The following is a 19,146-nucleotide window of genomic DNA, read 5'->3' as shown; positions in this document are numbered from 1 at the left end:
ATTAACAACAGCATCCAATCTCTGACCTGCCAATCATAATCAATCAGCTAGAAGCTTCCTCTTGGATAATTCTGTAGGCCTGACTGTATTTTTGTCTCCACCTGGTGTTCAACCACTGATGAACACTGATAAATGGCTGAATACAAGATGAGGCTGTTGGGGAATTAAAAAAAAAAAAAAAATCACACAAAGCAGAAAGAAAGCACAATATCCTAAAAATCAGTTTATTGCAGTTAAAACTCAAAACTCACTGAAATACTTTCAGAGACATAATGATTGAGATATCATGAAACAAATAACCAGCCAAAGAACAAGAACAAACTGTGTGTGTCGTGGCAGCCATTGCCTGAAAAAAATAAAACAACTGCACAGGGTGACAGCACAAAAATTACATTTGTATGTTATTATTATTATTATTATTATTACTGAGTTACTTATTGTTTCAAGTCATACACACTCATACAAAGCAAACAGTTTGCTTTATGGCTTCTGCTCCACCCATTAATATTGTTTTATAATCAAACATGGCAGATAACTTTATTATAAAAGGACTTATTGCAACTTTTCCTCTGCTTCATATTATTGAAATGTTACGAATATACTGTTCATCTATCACATGACAATAACCACTGTACTGTAAATGTCTAAATGTTGCCTTGGTTTTCATTCAGCAGTAGCGTGGCAAAAAGGAAATTACCACAAATTTTAGAGAAAACAGGCAATACGTTGTTGCCCACATTTCCTCTAAAATAAAATATGTAAGTAATTAATATGTAAAAGTAAACCTTTTATAATCTTTTTTTTTTCTTTTTGTTGTTTTTTGGCAGTTGAACCATAACAAGAACCAAAGTGTGGACAGATGAGAGATCAAAGCTGACATCACCCTCAGCACCACTGCTACATAAACTCAAACACTGGCAAAATGTAGTGTATATGAATGTAACACAACATCAACAACACCCTCCTTTAATTCGCCCACGCCTTCATGTACGTTTGGCTAGGAAACAGCAGAGACAGGATACCGCAGTAAGCTCACAGTGACCGTGTGCTGCGACCAGCACTCTCAGCCACAGGACCAGGTTTTTTTTTTTTTTTTTTACAAAGACACCACTTGACATAATCACGTCGTCTAAACAACACAAAATCCACCAGCACAAAACAGCACCACAGTCAGATGGAGGACAGGTCAAAGGTCATGTGACAGTTGACAACACTATGAGACCCCAGCAAGCTGATGAAAAACGGAGTGAACGATGACCCGCCGATGTTGACGTTATAGGCAAACAGGAGATACATTTACATCTTATACAACATAAATGTTTGTATGTGGACTCCGTAGTTGGATTTAAACACACACTTCACTTACACAGTTTGACATATTTATGCCATTTCCTTTATGTTGGTTCGAGTGTTTTCACCAAAGGCTTTGGCATACAATTTCTAAAGCATTTACATTTCACTCATCTGAGCAGCTGTCGTTTTTTAACATCTGGAATGCAGCACAAAAACAGATTTACTCCCTATGTAGCTGATACTGATGCTAGGTTAAATTTGGGAACACAGTTATTGTACATGCTTTACTGTAGTTACTTACAGCTTTCAAAATGCAGCAAATCGGTCCTGCCTGTAAGACATCATATATGTCTGCTTACAAGTTATTTGTTGCTTTTAAGTTTACTTTAAAAAAAAACAAAACAAAACAAGAGAAAACAAGAGTGGCTGGTTTTGCAAAAAGTAGCTTACTGATCTTGGAGCTTAAAAGAAGACAACCTTGTACGGACGTCCAAGGCACACTGAAGTATGGAAAAAGCTGAAAAAGCCTTTGCAATGATATGTTTAGGAAATGATTAACACTAAGACTAATGCAGCTCGCAGGGAGTTTTCATCAGGGCACCAGGGTGCCAACATTAGTAAGCTACTTACGACAAAGTTCAGCCTCATTTCCTGCTCTAAATGAATATTGCCCATTTCAAGATTTTGTGCTTTTATACGTGGACTATAAACAGCCCCTCAAATGGCTCTTTCATTTTATTTATCCTAAAATAAATGACCAAATTCCATAAATTCAACATAACACACATATGACCTCCTCATATGAGCCAGTGTCAGCCTGGCGTACGTGTGTTCAGCTGATTTTCCTGATGAGTGTTCTCTCCTGTTGAAGACACACATATTCATCAGTGAAATTAGCTGCTGTGTGTTTGGAAGCAATAAGACCCTGCACACACACACACACACACCTGAGACCTCTGCTGCAGGATCATATTGTGCTATCACTGGTCACATGAGGTACAGAGAGCGAGGGAGGTCAGGGAATGAAGGGATCTGATACACACTGGACAAAGTTTTCTCAGAGGAGGAACTGGTCTAAATGCAGAAATCATCTCATTGGTCAAAATCAATGGGAGGAGCCAAAGAACCGCAGTCTTTCAGAGTGCAACTCAGCTAATTTCAATAAAAATACGAATGACATTCATGACTTCTACGGTATCTGAAGATCAACTGAAGGAAAACTCACCAAACTAGTTTGCCTAAACGATACTATTTTTATTTCCAGTGAGTAATATGAGCCCCAGATTTCAACATATCAGCTTCCTCATCCTTTCTCTCTTTTCCGCAGGGCGTCTGTCTAACTTTGCACCGCTAGAAAAACTGTTATTATGTGGCTCTGCCAACTGACATTCCACTGAAGCAACAAGAATATTTCTATCTCTAGAGCGGCTCTGCCTCTGAAAAATATTTGTACAAGTACAACTCTAATCCTCTGGGATACAGAGTTGGCCAAATCACATGAGACTGCAGTTCTCCGTCTGCTTTTTGAGGTCTTCCAGTGTGGCCTGGGCTTTGTCTTTCAGCTGGTCGATGTCCACGTTCTGGATGTTGGACAGCTGGCCCAGCACTGACTGCTTGTGCGCTTCCTCCTGGTTGTCTTCGGCAATCATCTTGGCCAGCTCTGTGGGCAGCTCCACGTCGTTCCCCGCCTGTTGGATCTGGGTCTCGTCGAGCTCATTCTGAGGTTGACACACAAGTTGGCAGACACACAATAGAAAAACGTATGCATGAATATCTGTAATGACACAGCCAACAAGACAGGAGAACAGAAAAACAACTTTGGAACAAAAGGTTCAAATCCCTGTAGACTGCAGGAATAACCTTTAAAAAGACAGTGATGCTGTTTTTTGAGGATGTATCGTATTTGCTTTTCTATACAAAAGCAGAGCTGGATTAGTTTACCTTTGGTAATCGGTACTTGTCCCGGAAATGACTTCTAACTGTAGCCCTCTCGGCTTTCTTCTGGGCAAAATGAGCTTCTCGTTCTTGTCTGCAACAAAGGAGGACATTTTTTTTTAGCACAATGTTCAAGATGTCATACAAATTTAAATCATCCCAGCTTCCAAACAAATGCCTTTTTAATCAACTGTATGACTTTTCCCCTTTCACCAAAGCTTTGAACTAACATCGCTAATTCCCCACATGATGAAAATCAGTGTTCTTCATTCAGTAAGAGCATCATAAGGCCCTTGCCCGATTTGGACCCCTGAGACTTTGGAGCTTAGCATTGCCATGTGTTCTCTTAACTACTGAGGATAGAGCCGGCAGAAGGTGGAGCAGCAGCAGCAGCAGTGATGCCATGGGGACAAAAAGCAGGAAGAGCTGTTCTGCTCATGTCTAGGAGCCTCAGATGTAGCGTCCTGTCAGCCCAACACTCCTCTGAGGGATTTCAGGGCCTTGTGGGATGTGGACTGCTAAGGGTAACCTACTAGCTGCAGGGTCGCTGCCAGTCCCCCACTTATACAGCTGTCAACCCTTTACATACATATCCTGGACTCACCTCCCTCTCTGCAGAGCTACTATTAAACATCAGAGTTTCACTGTGTTTTCATCTTTAAAGCCTGGAAGAAGAGCAGAGGTGTGTTTTGTGAATGGGAAATTTAGGCTGAACAGTCTAAGAAGTGAAAGATATATTCCAGTCATCCTCAACCCATAAGTCTGACTTAGTATATAAGGAAGGCTTTGAGATATTTCTAAAATTAGTGTTGTGTCATTTGTCCCTTAAAACTCACTCCTGTAAACAAGCCAGCCTACAGTGTGTGATGCCTCCAGCAGAGGGCAGACAGTAAGCTGCTGGCAGTGCTCTCCACTCCACATCACTGGAATATTTATGGCTTCAGTGTACTTCATAATTGTCACTTGTAAATTGCTAAATTTTCCTGAAATGCCTCTTGACATTGTGAGTCAACAACATGACATAACGTTGAACAAACATGCTGCTATGGCCTATGGCCAAACATAGCATGAATACAATGACAAAAAGACCACATTTGATCACAGTCAGTGAAATAGTGCTTATAGAAAAACAAGAACCTTAGATGATGTTCTTCAAAGCAAATCTACATTGGTGATGATACGCCTGCAAGGATCAAATCAGCAGCATGATCTAAAGGCGGAGTGTGGTGGGGGGGCAACCACAGGCATGGTTTGCAAAGTGTTTGCACCCAATGTGTCAGGGGGGAAGGTCGTTTTTATCTGAAGATGCAGCAGTCGTGGTGCTGTCCGTGTGAGCCTGAGTTCACTTTGTATTAGCATGAGCGGGCCAAACACCAAACGGCACATAGGCCCATGCTGCGCTCACTTGCAGCCAATGAGCAGAGCTTTGTGTCTTCTCCTCTCAAGGGCATCAGATGACCAGGGTTGTCACTGTGGCCCGGGTGTTGAGGGCGATAAAATGTCTACATGTGACATGCTAGCGTGAGCAGCCCACCCCGCCGCCCTTATTCTGCTTTAATCTGTACAAGCTTCTCTGTGATCTATGTTCATGTTTAGCACCTCTGACTAATAATTCACTTCCACTGAAGGTCACACTATGACGGCAGCACGTTAAGCATCTCGCCAGGCCTCCTGTGGAGGTCACTGGACTGCTCAGTGTTATTACTTGAGTCAAGACTTCACTTCCCACTAATTGATAAAATGTCTGCACATGGTACTGTAAGACACTTTGCAATCTGAGTCTACCATTTCCCTTTAAAAATCTGATATGAGTTCTTTATTTGACATTATGTGTCCATGGCAACTTATTTCATGAGCAGGACAGTGAACATCTGATATGGGATGTGGAGTCCTGCTCTAAGGGAAGCATCACACTAATCAATAGTGAGTTAGTGTCTGCTGGGTGAACTCTTTGCCAAATGACCTTGTTGTTGCCTTAGATTGCCCTCCAGTAGGCCCAGGAAATAAACACCACAACAAATATGTAAATTACAGGGGGAAAAAAAGAACATTTAAAGAATTCACTTTTGTATGTGAGACACCAAGGAAGGATTTAAATCATAGAAGAAATCATAACAAAAGAATTTAAAAGCTCACAGCTAAAAATATTTACATAAAATTACGTCTAAAACATAAATTAGAGGTAACAGAATAGAAACCATACCAATCTCAATCTCAAATTATGCACTTTTTAGGCTGCAATATATTGTTATAGTGTAAATGTATCGCAACCATCTTGAGTAGTAACTTATAGATGATGAAAATCGGCTGTGAAAGTAAAGCCAAAATTATTATTATTATTATTAGTTCATACTGCTGCTCCTCTGACAACATCCAAACAGAGCTTCTACTTTCAGCACTTTATTTACCACACGGTCTGATTCGTTATTCGTCCGCACGCACAGCAATAGGAACGTTTTTCGCCCCGGGCACGAATCCCTGTAGACATTTCCGTGGAAGAATTATTCCAGGAATCCCAAATTAAAAACGGCTCTACATAATTTGCCGAAGCTAAGAGACAGAGAGCTCCCTGGGCGAGAGGAGCAGCTGTGTGATGAGCTGCTCATGTTATTGCACTGATGCGTAAAAAAGCGCGCGGCGCACTGGGAGCGTTCAGCTATTTACCCACAAAAAAAGAACCCCACACCGCTTAAACATGCCGAGCTTCCCCCGACACACACACACACACACACACACAGGGCATACTGTAGATTTTCATTACTTCACAATCACAAAGCCTCAATCGTTCTCTTACTTTTCCTCCTCTAACTGTTGCTGATATTGTTCAAATTCCTCTTGAGTCATCCCCTGCGCGGCGGCTTCTGATTTCTCCCCTTCGGTTTTCTCCTCCGTCAGTCCGCCTGTCAGGTTCTTCAGCTGTCCTCCCACCACGTGTTTTACCATGAAAGCCATGGCTGCGGTTCGGAGAGTCCTCTGTTTGATCGGGCCGAGAAGTTGAAGGCTTGATGCGCTCTTGGATAGAGCGGCGACGGCGGATGGAAATCCGTCAAGTGACGCTTAAACCAGACGCCTGGAAGTGTCACTCAAGAGCATATAACTTTCAGAGGCTCGATGAGAGCAATGAAACCCGGAGAGGGGGGGGGGGGATGGACGAAATTATTCCAACGGCGCGTCGGGAGGTGGCAGTTTCAGCACCACTGGCCCTGGACAGCTCCGCGCCGTGAAGGATGGAGAGGAGCTGCTCAGTTATGAGTCAACAAGTTTGGCGGTGAACTCTACCAATCCTGAGACTCCGTCCGCAGCCACCACTCCCTCCACCCAATCCCAGGCACCGCCGGACTGGGTGTGCGCTTGCACGGCGCGCGTCGGCATGCTGGGCTGCACGGGATCCCGTGATTCGCCGTCTGATTATAACTCAGGATGGAGTCAGACAGGACTCCGAGGGGGGGGGCAAACAACACGTGACGAGACCCCAGTGTCTCCTGGCTGTTTTGGTGCCTCTGTCTCTCTCAGGGTCATCTGCGCGCTGGAGCCTGATAACACAGTTTGTCAACATACAAAGAGCTTCCTAATTGCAAATTAGTCAAATGGCTGTCTATTAACCCAGGGCAGGAGGAGGGTTTATTGGCCTAATCACTTAGAAATGATGAGTGGCTGTCTTCTCTGCAAGAGTTTGTGCAAGAACGAGCCAATTTCCACAAGATGAGAGGAGACTGAAACGATGGAGCTTCTGCACAGGGCGCAAAATACATCTGAGTCTAAGCAGATATTCATCCTCCCATATTTGCATTTAATGCCCCTGTTAATATTCCCTGCTCCTAACATTAGGGACTGGAGTTGACATTTTAAAATTAGAAATGTTGTCTCCAGTTGCATCACCATAACATCCCTGTAGTGACTCGTGTGTCTGTAGTAGTGAGTTTACAATATCAGTGTCTCATGCTTATTAGTCCTCCTATAGGATTTTCTTCTTTCTTTCAAGTGTCTGTGTTTGTGTGTCTGTGATGGGGTAGGCGGGGTGAATAGTTCAACTTCCATCACCAGAAAAGATGATTTATTAAAAGGCTGGCTGCTTATGGATGACACTATGTGACGCAGTGTTCATCTGGAAAGCCTCACTGCTAAAAATACAACCTACATGTGTGTGTGTGAGGAATATTTTAAATCTCTCTCTCACTCTCTCTCTCTCTCTCTGTGAGATTCTTGACATCCAAAGTGTGAAAAGGAACTTTGATCACAAGTCAACAACTTTGGCGTCCTGATCCTCGCAGCAGTCTGACACCGAGCCTGGCCTACTTTCCCGGTCCCTGTGGATCAGGAGAGACAGAACGCGTCTCTGTGTCTTTTTTGTCACAGGCTTAGCGAGGCCTTGTTAGCCTATACCTGCCTCGCTTTAAATTCTCCTTCCAACTTCAAAGCTGCCAGCGGTAAATAGATTGAAATGTAACACAGTGAATAAGATCAAAACTGTAATCTCTGTGAAATTGAATAAAAAGAAAGAATTTGCCTAACCAGCATGTTTCAACAGCAATTTATATGCTTTTGCTTTTGATATTCACACCCATGGGATCTGTTCCCAGCCCAAGGTCTCACTCACTGAGCCCTGACTACAGGTGCTCGAGCAGGTACACAGCAGGAGGTTTTAATCCAAGAAGATGTATATCTCACACACACACTGGCTTATGGTGAAATTCATACCTTTCAGTAAAGAGAACTACAGCCTTCATACGATGACATGTTTTGACAGCTGCAGACTCACAGAAGGAGTCTGCTCCAAAAGAGTGAGTGCAGAGATGTTGCATGTGTTGGCAAGTACACAGCTCTTATGACTAATACATCAGCTGTTTACACCTTGTTCTTGTGATATACTGTCACCACTGTCATCAGCCAAGTTATTATTATTAGACCCAGAACACACAGACCCACAGACACAGCCTGGCTGCACACTCAAATGTCCCTCGTCTTTAAATTCTTTGTTTTATTAATGTAGTGTGTGGATGTATAGTTGTATGGTGAGGATGACTACAAGGTAGAAAAATCTCTCATTTGGGTCCCATTTACTGAATGATGCATTAATGGGATTCCTAATGCAAGTTAAGTTAACATGTTGTCAGCTGGTTGTTGCTGGTTAGCCTTTGGGCTACCTTTTCCATGCCTCCATGCTGACAACAGCTTTAGCCAGAGATATTATGTTTTTGGCCTGGATGAACTGATTAGTTTGGTGGTCAAAGGTCAAGATCAGTGTGACCTCACAAAATACTACTTTGGCCATAACTCAAGAATTAATGTGCTAATTTTGACAACATTTGATACAAAAGTCTAATAAGATAACATAATGAAGTGATGACATTTTATATCCAAATGGTCAAAAGTCAACTTCACTGTGACATCATAATTATTTCTGGGTGCTATTCAATGCCGTATCCCAGGAACAGGAGGGCAGACTGTGTCCATATTTTCTGTAACTTGAGTGGTTGATGGAGGCATACAACTGCAAGGCAGTAATTCTAGTTTCCCTTTTGTAAGACAGGTCCAAGGACATGATTCATGTTTGGAAACATTTCTGATACCAGAGCAGTTGTTGAGTAGTGGCCACTTAGGAGACGAGTAGAACTACAAGTGGAGTAAAGTGATTAAAAATGAATTTTCCACATTAAATCAATGGCCAAAATGAAAGCTGTGGACGATTACAAAATCAGGTTCTGTCAGAAGAAGAACCAAATATGAAAATGGGTACTAACATTTCTTTTAACGGAGCAATTGTTGATAGAAAAAGACCTCTGCACACTTAGATCCATGCAGTCTTTTCCCTTTACTTGTTGAGCTTACGGTCTGTCAGACCTTCATCGGAGCACACTCACGTTCAGGTGTATGCTGGATCTAAGTGTGCTGAGATCTTTTTCTATCGTCTTGGACTTTTTGATGCTTCCAGCACCTTAAGAAAGAAAAGCTGACTGGGTAGAGTGGTAGTCACTCTGCAAACAGAGCAACTGTTATACATCACAGTAAAATGATTCACATTATAGAATAATCAAGTCCTTCAGTTGCAGGACTGTGAAGTAGCAGAACATGTGGCTCTTAGTGAAATGAAGCCTTCCTTGTCAAATGTGGAAAAAAACAGCATTACTCACAGAACCTGGTTTAAAAACAGACTCATGTTAATGCTCACTGGGTCCTGCCTGTGCTAAGTTCATTTTACTGCCTATTCAGCTTTGATTGATGTCTCACTGTACTGTGAAAATTAACAGTTGCGGTTTTTGTGCAGCATATATGAAGCATATGTGCATGCTAAGCCTTCACACAGATGTTTACTGTAAAGGTTATGCATGGTCGCACATGAACCTGGCACGTTACTCTCCCCTTGTGCAGAAACATCTGGGTTTATTCAGACATATTTTTCTTCCTACAAAGTCAATATGTCATTGAATACTGAAGTAAAAGAATTCAGATACAAACAAATTGAACATTTGAGATAGTAAATTTGGCCTTTAAATAAGAAGAATTTCTGTGGAAAAAGCAAGAAAAGGTTATACAGACGTGACATACTGTGTTTGTTGTGAGCCGGGAGCGATCACGGTATGAGTCAACATAAGCGAAAGCATCATGCTGGCTCCCGCCCAGTCGCACTTCCAGCCTGGTTAAACTTGATCTTCTCGGATTAGGAGCCTGTGTGGGATTGGGAGAGATGGGCTTATGTACACCATCACTCACACTCGCTGATCCTCGGCAGCTGAGTGTTACACCTTTGTTTCTTCAGACAAGGGATTAGACTCATCAAATGAATCTGCCCGGTAGCAAACAATATCCACATTCAGGGAGTTTTTAAATTCACACAGGCGGAGATGACGCCATTAGCAAGTCACTGGGACGCCTGTCTAAAGGAAAGCAGTGTGTGTGTGGCGCCCCCCTCGTGAGATGACAAAATATCACACTAATCCCATTAGAAGTGAAAAGTGCTCTGGGTACTCAAGAACGACACTACTTTTTGTGTCAAGAAAGCATCTGAGGCCATTTGGAGAGACTACTGATTTGCTGAGATTTATTTCTACCTGCGTCAGATCCTGACCAGAGATGGAACAGACAGGTAGGGTCAAAGCAGAATGGCACCATATGGCAGCAAGCGAGTCGCCCCAACAGAGGTGGTTTGATGCCCTGCAGGTTGTCTAGGAGGTGCTGAACTACACCACATGACAGAATGGCAACTGTCCCCCCAGCTAACATCAACTACTTCCATGAGCTGAATATTATGACCCAGATAAAAAGAAGACCATTAAACATTTGAATTTGGGAGTCTGAATCCTGGTTTATGGTTAAGGTTTGGTTCACCCAAATTACAACAAAACATTTAAAACCTACAATAATCAATGTCCCTTTAAAGGATCATTTATACTTAACCTTGGATACGTATACAGATACAGTGTTCTGTCTATACTCTTCACACTTCAAGCGGGACACAACAAGGACATTTTAAAAAAAGGTGGAACTTCTTGCTAATATTTTTTGGTAATGTCATGATGTATTTTAATGGCCTCTCAGACACCTATAAAGATGCCCCCGCTTTTGCCTCTGTCCTAAGAGGTACATTATTACAACTTCCTGCACTGCTTGTTGCTTCTTGTTGTCGGAAACGTTTGACTCTGAGCTGCCCTCTAGTTGAAGTATTGCTTATCAACCATGCCAACGTGAGGGACGCCTGGAAATATGTGGGCAGTGACAGTTACATTGTTTGAAATGGATGTATCTATTTTTGTGTAAAGGGAGCATAAACGAACCCTTAGTCTGGATAATCCACAGAACAAACTGCCAACCATTTTCAGAGGGACTATTTCTTCAGCAGAAAGTAGTTCAGATGAAAACTGTTGACAGCAAAGTCTGTGGATTATCCACAGTAATTGGGACAGTTTCTAGAAGGAAATGTTGCTGGGGAAAGGCTTTTAGTGTTTCTTTGCTTAGCACATGCTCCAATAAAAATACAATCTAAATTACTCTCTTTGAGCTCTTTTCAGTAAACTTTGAGAGTAAACCTTTAAGAATGTTTGTCTGGTGGGTTTCAGTTTTTCATTCTTGTTAATGACTTAAAGACTACAAAGCTGTGCCTGTGGGACACTAATAAGAGTTTTAACTGTTTCTCAGATATCTCATTGGTGTCATACTTGTATGATATCACAGTGGGTTATATGTGGACAGAGACCTAAAAGGCACTGGATGTGTTGGGTTGTGTTGATGTGAATGAAATCAATTTCAACCAGCTGAATTCAGAAGAAAATAATTTATCTTACTTGAAATATTAGTTTTCTTCATATTAACCTGTACAGTTTCACAGGGGGGGGGGGGGGGGTGTAACCTTTAAATGAGTCGTTCTGCTCAGAAAAAAATACATTTACTGGAGGCAGTGGTGTCTGAAAACGAGGACCCAGACAGGGATTCAAATTACACATTGGCATGGTTGAAAGTGTGAAAAGAAGCTGCTAAGAGACACACTCAGCGACAGAATTCACAGCAGAAAAATGTGCAGATCAAAAGTGAGAAAGATGAAACTCAAATGTTCAGAGAATTGGCTGAAATGGGTTGTGAAATTGACTGTGAACAGGAAAAAGGCTCAAAATGTTGCAGACCAGTTACCTCCAAAATTACAATCACATAGGTCTGGGACTGCAATGCAGAAATTGGAAAGATAAATCATCACTGAAATAAATGGAATGTCTGAACTGAAAGACAGTTGCTGTGAACTCAGCCCTTAAGAGAGCATTGTGTTCTTTGTACTCAAAAAACACAAACATGAAACTGAATTATCATTTTTTCCATGATGCTGATTACAAAGACAATACAGTATTGTCTCTGTTGGCAGCAGCACTGAGACAGTAAAACCCTTCAGAGAAGACTACACCAGCTGCTGAAGAAGCCCTATCAAGATAATTAACAACAATTAACAAACATGATTGTAACCCTGAAAGTGGAAAGTTAAATTAACTTGAGACAAACAGACTCCACAGACAGAAGCTAGAGCAAGACCCTACACAAATGCCAGGGTTGCAGTGGAGTTAGCAGATAGGGAGGCCCCTAACCATCTAGCCAGGACACAACAACTGTGGTCCCCTTTGCCTCATACTTTTCTGTACTTGTGCTGTGGGCTAGGCCTCTTAGTTCCTTTTGATTACATTCTCGAAGATTAGGGATTTTTCAAGTCTGTCTTAAAAATAGTGGTCAGGTGCCCATATGTACACTACATGGGAATAAATTATGCTTACTGTAATTTTTCCTCCTGTTCATACTGGCCATTAAAGGAGTACCCAGAGCATTAAATGTTTACTAACCAGTCTAGTAGAAACATTGCTTGTTCAGCATCAAATTTAGTTCCTTTTCTTCCAAAGAGCTGTCTCCACTGGTGGAAGACAATGCCACGGTTTTCCTTCTATTTTTTATCAATTCTCTTCTCCAACTAAGCTAACCAGCTAGCCCCAGCCATACTGGCTCGTCTCCTCACTTTCTGATAGCGACTCACTATACGCAACAATGGCTAAAGCTTTTGGTAAGCAACCATCACCACAACCTGCTCCTGGTAAGAAACCACAAGTGGCAGCAGAGAAAACCTACAGATAGCCCTTTCCAAGGATCCATGGGTATCTTCAAAACTTAAGTCTATTTAGTATGAAATTCCCTCTTTCTGTTTCCCCAAACAATGTCTACTTGTTGAACTGCAGTGGCAGAACAGTCACACAGAGAGGGAATTTTGTACTAAACATGACTGATATTAATTTTTAGATACGTTGTAATGCATTTTTACGCTGAACAATTGAACTCACTTTGCCCTTATGGGAAAAAGTGACGTCAAAGAGAAATGGATCTCCCAGTTTGTTGAGGAAGGACTTGACCAGTCTGCATAGAGCTTGGGACCTTAACCATCCAACACCTTCAGTCTATCCATCAGTAGTATTCCTGTGGCTGAATGATGTCAGCAGCATTTTAATCAGTGGTTTTGGAATTAAATGTTTATGAAATGTGTGAAAATGATTTGCTCAGGTTGATTGCCATGTAGTGCATTTTACCACAAAGTCTTGTCTTTGTGCCTTTAAGTACAGATTGACACAGTCTTCAAGTTTCTTATCTTGTGTTCCACCCTGTCAGCCATTCATTTAATTAGTTTCTTTACTTAACCCCAATCCTATATTTACACTTCCTACAAACTGCAGTGCCATTATAATAATCTCATTTGCACACACACACACACACACACATACACACACACACACACATCTGACTCCTGGAGTCTGTAAGAATTTACAAACCAGTGTTGTTTAATCCATATACTGTGCATTAACTGGTCTTTATTTTCTGTGAAACTGCTGCCAACCTGTTAAAACCACTTTAAAGAAACCAGCCAGCTCCTATCTCCATGTATGCACAGACTAGTATTAATATTAGCATGCTCTACTTCTGTACGTTCAAATGCACAAACTTGTATTAGTGTAAGTAGCTCTGGTGGGTTTAAACCTTATAAGCATTGGAGCTTTACACCATGCTGTACCCGCAGGGCTACAAAGTGGGCTAAGTCGCTGCACAGTGAGACAGTCTGTGATATCATCTGTGTGCTGGATGTCAAATGATAAAAAGGAGGGGATTTTTATCCACATTTAATTAAGTGGTTAAAATGACCCTTTGCTCTTATCCAGCAGAAGCATTAGAAGCAACTGGTAGTAGGGAGTGAAGATGAAATGTAATGACAAAAATGAGAGAGATATTAGTATGTTATGTAAGCGAAAATGTCATTTTACAAGAGATGTCATATTTTCAGGAGACAGGAAAGAAAGAGAGGATAAGGAGAGAGGGAGGATGGAAAGAAGGAAAGGTCATGGGTCAGATTAGAGTCCACTTTACGAGCATATTGCTGGCTCCTGAGCTTACTCAGGCGTTGTAATGTCTCTGCTTCTTCCCCTACATATTTCTTTTACACCTCTTCCTCACTGCTCTCGCACATTTACTCTGCTCTTCCCCTCCTCTAACCCTTGCCTCTAACCTTGCACCACCCCCACCCCTCCATCCCTCCCTTCCTCTCTCCCTCCCTCCATCCTTCCATCCCTCCCCCATCTTTCCTGCCTGATTTAGACCTCTTGCCTGAGAGGAACATCAGAGCACAATGGGTTAGTGCTGGCTGAGCTTAAATGGAATGAGAAAACCGGAAAATTCTCTTTCATGAATAGATGCAAACAATTGGCAGTGTGAGGGTGAACGGAGGAGAGGAGGACGAGATAAAGCAGGCTGGGAAGTAAGAGAAGTGAGACAAGGATAGAGAAAAATGGCTGCTGAGATGGTTGGAGATGGGGTGAAGGTCAGTGAGTGGGGAGGGGCCAGCGAGGAGTGACAGAGAATGATGAAGGTTTTTAATTCCAAAAGCCATTTTGACAACAAATTGTTCACTGACATTTGTGGCTTAATAATATACTGTAGATAATCCCATGCTTGTGTATGTGGAGTTTTTAGGAGCAAGGTCCTCAATCTCTGTTTTGAGTATCATATTAAGCTTCAGGGGGGATTTTAGAAGACACAGTCGCTTCCTAATTTCTCTACAACCTGTTTCAGTTTTAATATTGGGTACATTTTATAAAATAAAATTATCCACTTCGCAATAAAGGTCTTACACATATTGGTCACATTAGGTTAGAAAAACACACACACAAAAAACACATTAAAAAAACTATAGCTAATAGGCTAATATTAACTTTAGCTTTGCTGAATAACAAACATTAAATGGTTTTATCATAAAAGTAAAGTGAGCATTTACTGTTTTCTGCCAATAGCTGAAAGGAGCTGCTGATTCAGGTGATAATTCCCTGTGGGCTCATCACTAGGAGTGACCCCTTTCACATTGTCACGTTATTTTCACACTGTCATTTGTCCTTATTATACTGTGTTATTCTTTTTAGACTCATTACACACCATAATCACTGTATACTTCATATTTCTCATGATGCAGAATGCCACATATTTTCTATATATCTTGTCATGACCCTGAGGTCTGCCTGAAGCCTCGTACTCCATCTGTTTCCCGTGTGGAAGTGAGTTACAGCCTAATTTTTGTCTCTCTTTCTCTCTCTTAATTTACTCTCTCTCTCTCACTCACTCACACACACACACACACACTCACGCACGCGCACACACACACAGATACTGACAGACTGAGAAGCAGTCACAGATGCACACAAACAAGTCTCAAAAACATCTTCTGGCAACTAGCTACAATAGCAACGGCAGCTATGATGGGAGTGTTGGTGTTCTACTGACGTCCTCATCTGCTGCCATAATACATCCGCAAACACACACACACACACACCACTGTACACCTATCTGTGTGGGGACCCATAACTGACATAATGTTTTCCCTAGCCCACAACTGAATGCCTAACCTTAACCCTAAAACCAAGTCAAAATTGTGGGGTCCATGAACATTGGTCCCCCTTGGAGCTGTTGGACCCCACAAGTATGGTGGGCTCCTAGTTTTCGGATCCCATGGATACAGTAAAAATAGCCCACACACACACACACAGTTTTCCCCATCTCTTCACATGTGCAGCCATGCCAGCAACATGCATCTTTTCCTCTTTGTTACATAAGCCCCCTCCCCCACTAGCACAATAACAGAAGTTATGACCGCAAGTCTGTAACTTGCTCTTCACTCCTGTTTCCCCTGCAAACACACACACACACACACACACACATACACACATATACTCACACACATAAATGCAGGCTCTGCTGTCAGTGACACGATGACGTTAACCAGCACAGAGTCACATGCGGTTGAGTCACAGCAGAGCTCTGCTTGTTCTTACATTCAAATAAACATGGTCTGGGTGTGTTTACACTATGAGCACCAACTCCCACAGCCTGACCTCAGAAAACCTGCACTCTGACCTGTCTTTACCCTGGCCTGCTCCCTAAAATGGGCGAATACAAGGATTCAAAGCAAACAAGAGATGGCAGAAAGAGACCGTCTGCCTCAGGAATGAGAGCGATTTTCTAGATTTTCTAGACCATTATGGCAAAGACGTGCTGCCTGCAGCCTCTGCAGCCCCTGCTGTTTGCCACACTGACCCAACTCCCGCCAAAACATCCTCACTGACCATGTGCGTATGTTTGTTTGCCTTTGCGTGCAGCCTCACTATCTGTCCATTCACTGGATGCTTGTGAGCGTTAATGTTTACACGGTCCCAGTGGACACAACTGCTTCTGAGAACAGCTGAACTGCCGCAAACATGAGGCCTCATGGAGTTGGGACAGATCGGAACGGGGGCGGATGATGCCTATATGTGCCGACGTGTGTGTTCACACAGCAACAGCTCAATGCTAACGCTCTCTTATGTGCACTTATGTGCTATAAATAGGTGTCCGACATTTGTTTTTCCACTCATGCAAATGGTGCCCTACGAGCTTGTTAACAGCAGCTTGCAAATTGTGTTTCTTAACTCTATCTTGTTATGGTTGGAAGCATGCACACTTTCAGACTCTTTCAGTTACAGGCAAAACTTTGGGAAAAAACAGATTAAATACTCATCTCCACCTTTTCAAACTACCAGATTTCTGTTGAAATGATTCTGTTCTTTCTCCATATACTAAATTTTGACAAATGTCATCATTTCTACTGTCAGCAGACACTAAAATGTCAACACTCTGACATGCTGTAACCAAGAGCATCCCCTCTCCTACTTGACCTCTCTCTGTTGTTGTGTCTCTCTCAAAAGCAAACGCAGCTGACTTCCTCACAGTGCTGCTGCTTGGGACAAACTCCTCTAAGCTCGCCATCCCTGATGACCTCATCTGATCTCGGCCCTCACACATCACTGCTTCTGAATCCCTGTTATCCTCGGAGGCCTCATATCTGTAAACACCAAATACACACATGCAGTGATTTAGCGAGAGGCTGTGTTCCTCCCCATGTGAGGAGGGAGTATGAGTCAGTGTGTGTCTGTGTGCACGTGCAGTGGGGTGGGTGGAGGTGGGGCTAATCGTCCTCATCCTGTCACTTCCTCTGTTCCTCTGTCTGCTCAGGTTCTGGGACGACTGTACAGATAAACAACAGACTGTGGACACAGAACAGGTTATAGACCCACTGACAAATCTATCAGCTGCTCCTGCACCACGAAGCCATTGTTCCAGAAAGCCAATTTGTAAACTCCATCAGAACACTAGTTATAAGGATAAGCACCAGGATAAACAGCCAAAGTGCTTTGGTTAGACGAAGAGAAGGTTAGAAGAAGAAATATGCAGGGCAAATACAGCAGAGCAAATATTTTATTATCATGAACAATAACTTGATCACTAGATATATCAAAGGGTCAGCTCACCTATTTTTTAATTCTAAGAAAAACATACTGTAGTTTCTCACTTGCCTCTGTTGGTATTTAGCCATGCAGATACAGCAGTTTTGCTTTTTTTAAACTGAGATTTCTGCTGCCATTGCAGTAACAAATCTTTCAAGAAACAGTGTCAAATTACTTTGGATAAGTCACAGACCACAATGTCAACATTTTTCTTGTAGGGACTGTGTTCTCAGAAGAAAGGAGCTCTGTGTAAGGCTGGATTACCAAACGAGCAAAGCAGGCAACTTCTCCTGGGACTTTCTGGATCCCTGAAGGACAGAGGGTGTTTGTATACGATTACTTTGTGGTAATTTGAATCGTGATGAACTCAAGTTACCAGGGCCTTAAAGGTGGATTCTGAAACTTGAAATTGTCTCAAGGCCCTGTCTTGGAAAGGGGTCCTGTATCAAAATCTAGTGTAATACTTTTATATTTAATTTGATATTATTCATCTATGGTGCATATTGTTAAACATATTTGTGTTAAATCAGTTCATCACAAACTACATGACACACAGCAAACCTGGGGCAGGTAGTATTCCAAAATGGGTTTGCACAAAGCATGCATTTGGGGCTTGAATAAGATGCTGACTCAGTGTTCTGAGCTTTACAAAGTAAAATCCTCTGTGTAGAAGTTGTATTGGGGTGGAGGCAAAAATCTCAGTGATGATATCTCAAGACCTGGACAAATAAAACCAAAACTCTCTGCGTGCAGAAACATACCACTAGAGTTAGTTAAGAAAGTATGCTTTTCTGTAATTTGAGTGAACTGACCCTTTTAAATGTTGGCTACAGAAAAAAATGTGATAACATGGAACTCTCCTCTCCTCTAACATTCAAGTCAGGTTTTTTTCACAGCCACTGACCCAGTACTTCACGAGAAGTAGTTACATAAGGCCCTGTGTATTGGTAAATGTCTCTGCCCAACCCAAACAACATAAGGCCGGCTCTGATGAAACCCACTGAAAACGGCTCATATGCTCTACTGAATCAAGCCCTCACCCCAAAGGCAAACTCATCATCTTCATCCCTGCTGGAGCGCTAACGTCCTCTCCTCTCCTCCCTCTTCCCCTCCGTCAGACCTTTGCTCACAAAATTCAATTAACTCCGGCTCAATCAGAGCATCTCCGCACCCGTCGCAGCTGAGGGTGAAGGTAAGGTGAGCTCCCAAAGTAGGCCGTTGACGTCTGAGAAGTCAGGGCCAAACGGAGGAGCCATCAAACTTCCGGAGGCCGGACAGGATGTGGGATTTATGTGACAAGCTGCCTGAAGACGTTAGCATTCCTGGGTGTCATGGACCTCGCCAAGGCGATGTCCTCCCTGCCACGTGACACAGACAACTGCATATAGGAGGCATGAACATTTCCCTCGCAGCCAGGAGAGAGTGTCCGTCACGGCTTGTCCCCGCTAACTATGCACCCTGTCACACTCAAGCACTACACACCTGGCTGACACAGCGCAGGAGACACAGAAGCTGAATAAGTATCAGAATGAGAGAAAATGCTATGCTTGAATTGCAGAATGATATGAACTGCATAAAACTGTCTCTCTAATAAAGACACTTC

At 42.5% G+C, this 19,146-nt stretch overlaps 1 protein-coding gene across 1 annotated transcript; it reads right to left on the bottom strand.

Annotated features, from left to right (window-relative positions):
• Positions 1 to 210: 210 nt before the first annotated feature.
• On the bottom strand, positions 211 to 7,745 carry cplx3b (complexin 3b). The gene is made up of 3 exons (XM_018697444.2): positions 6,023 to 7,745; positions 3,235 to 3,322; positions 211 to 3,011 (listed from the first exon to the last, which is right to left on the bottom strand). The coding sequence occupies exons 1-3, from the start codon at positions 6,178 to 6,180 to the stop codon at positions 2,787 to 2,789; spliced, it is 471 nt and encodes a 156-aa protein (XP_018552960.1). The 5' UTR covers positions 6,181 to 7,745; the 3' UTR covers positions 211 to 2,786.
• Positions 7,746 to 19,146: the final 11,401 nt, after the last annotated feature.

This window comes from Lates calcarifer, linkage group LG2, assembly GCF_001640805.2.
Source record: "Lates calcarifer isolate ASB-BC8 linkage group LG2, TLL_Latcal_v3, whole genome shotgun sequence".
NCBI lineage: Eukaryota > Metazoa > Chordata > Actinopteri > Centropomidae > Lates > Lates calcarifer.
This window is presented reverse-complemented; position numbering and strand designations above follow the sequence as displayed.

Bases quoted from the DNA above. Each gene is read 5' to 3' on its own strand.
- cplx3b (XM_018697444.2), bottom strand. From the start codon at position 6,180: ATGGCTTTCATGGTAAAACACGTGGTGGGAGGACAGCTGAAGAACCTG. The intron at 3,323-6,022 runs GTAAGAGAACGA...CCTTTGTTGCAG, and splicing joins CAACAGTTAGAGGAGGAAAA to ACAAGAACGAGAAGCTCATT. The intron at 3,012-3,234 runs GTAAACTAATCC...TGTCAACCTCAG, and splicing joins ACAAGTACCGATTACCAAAG to AATGAGCTCGACGAGACCCA.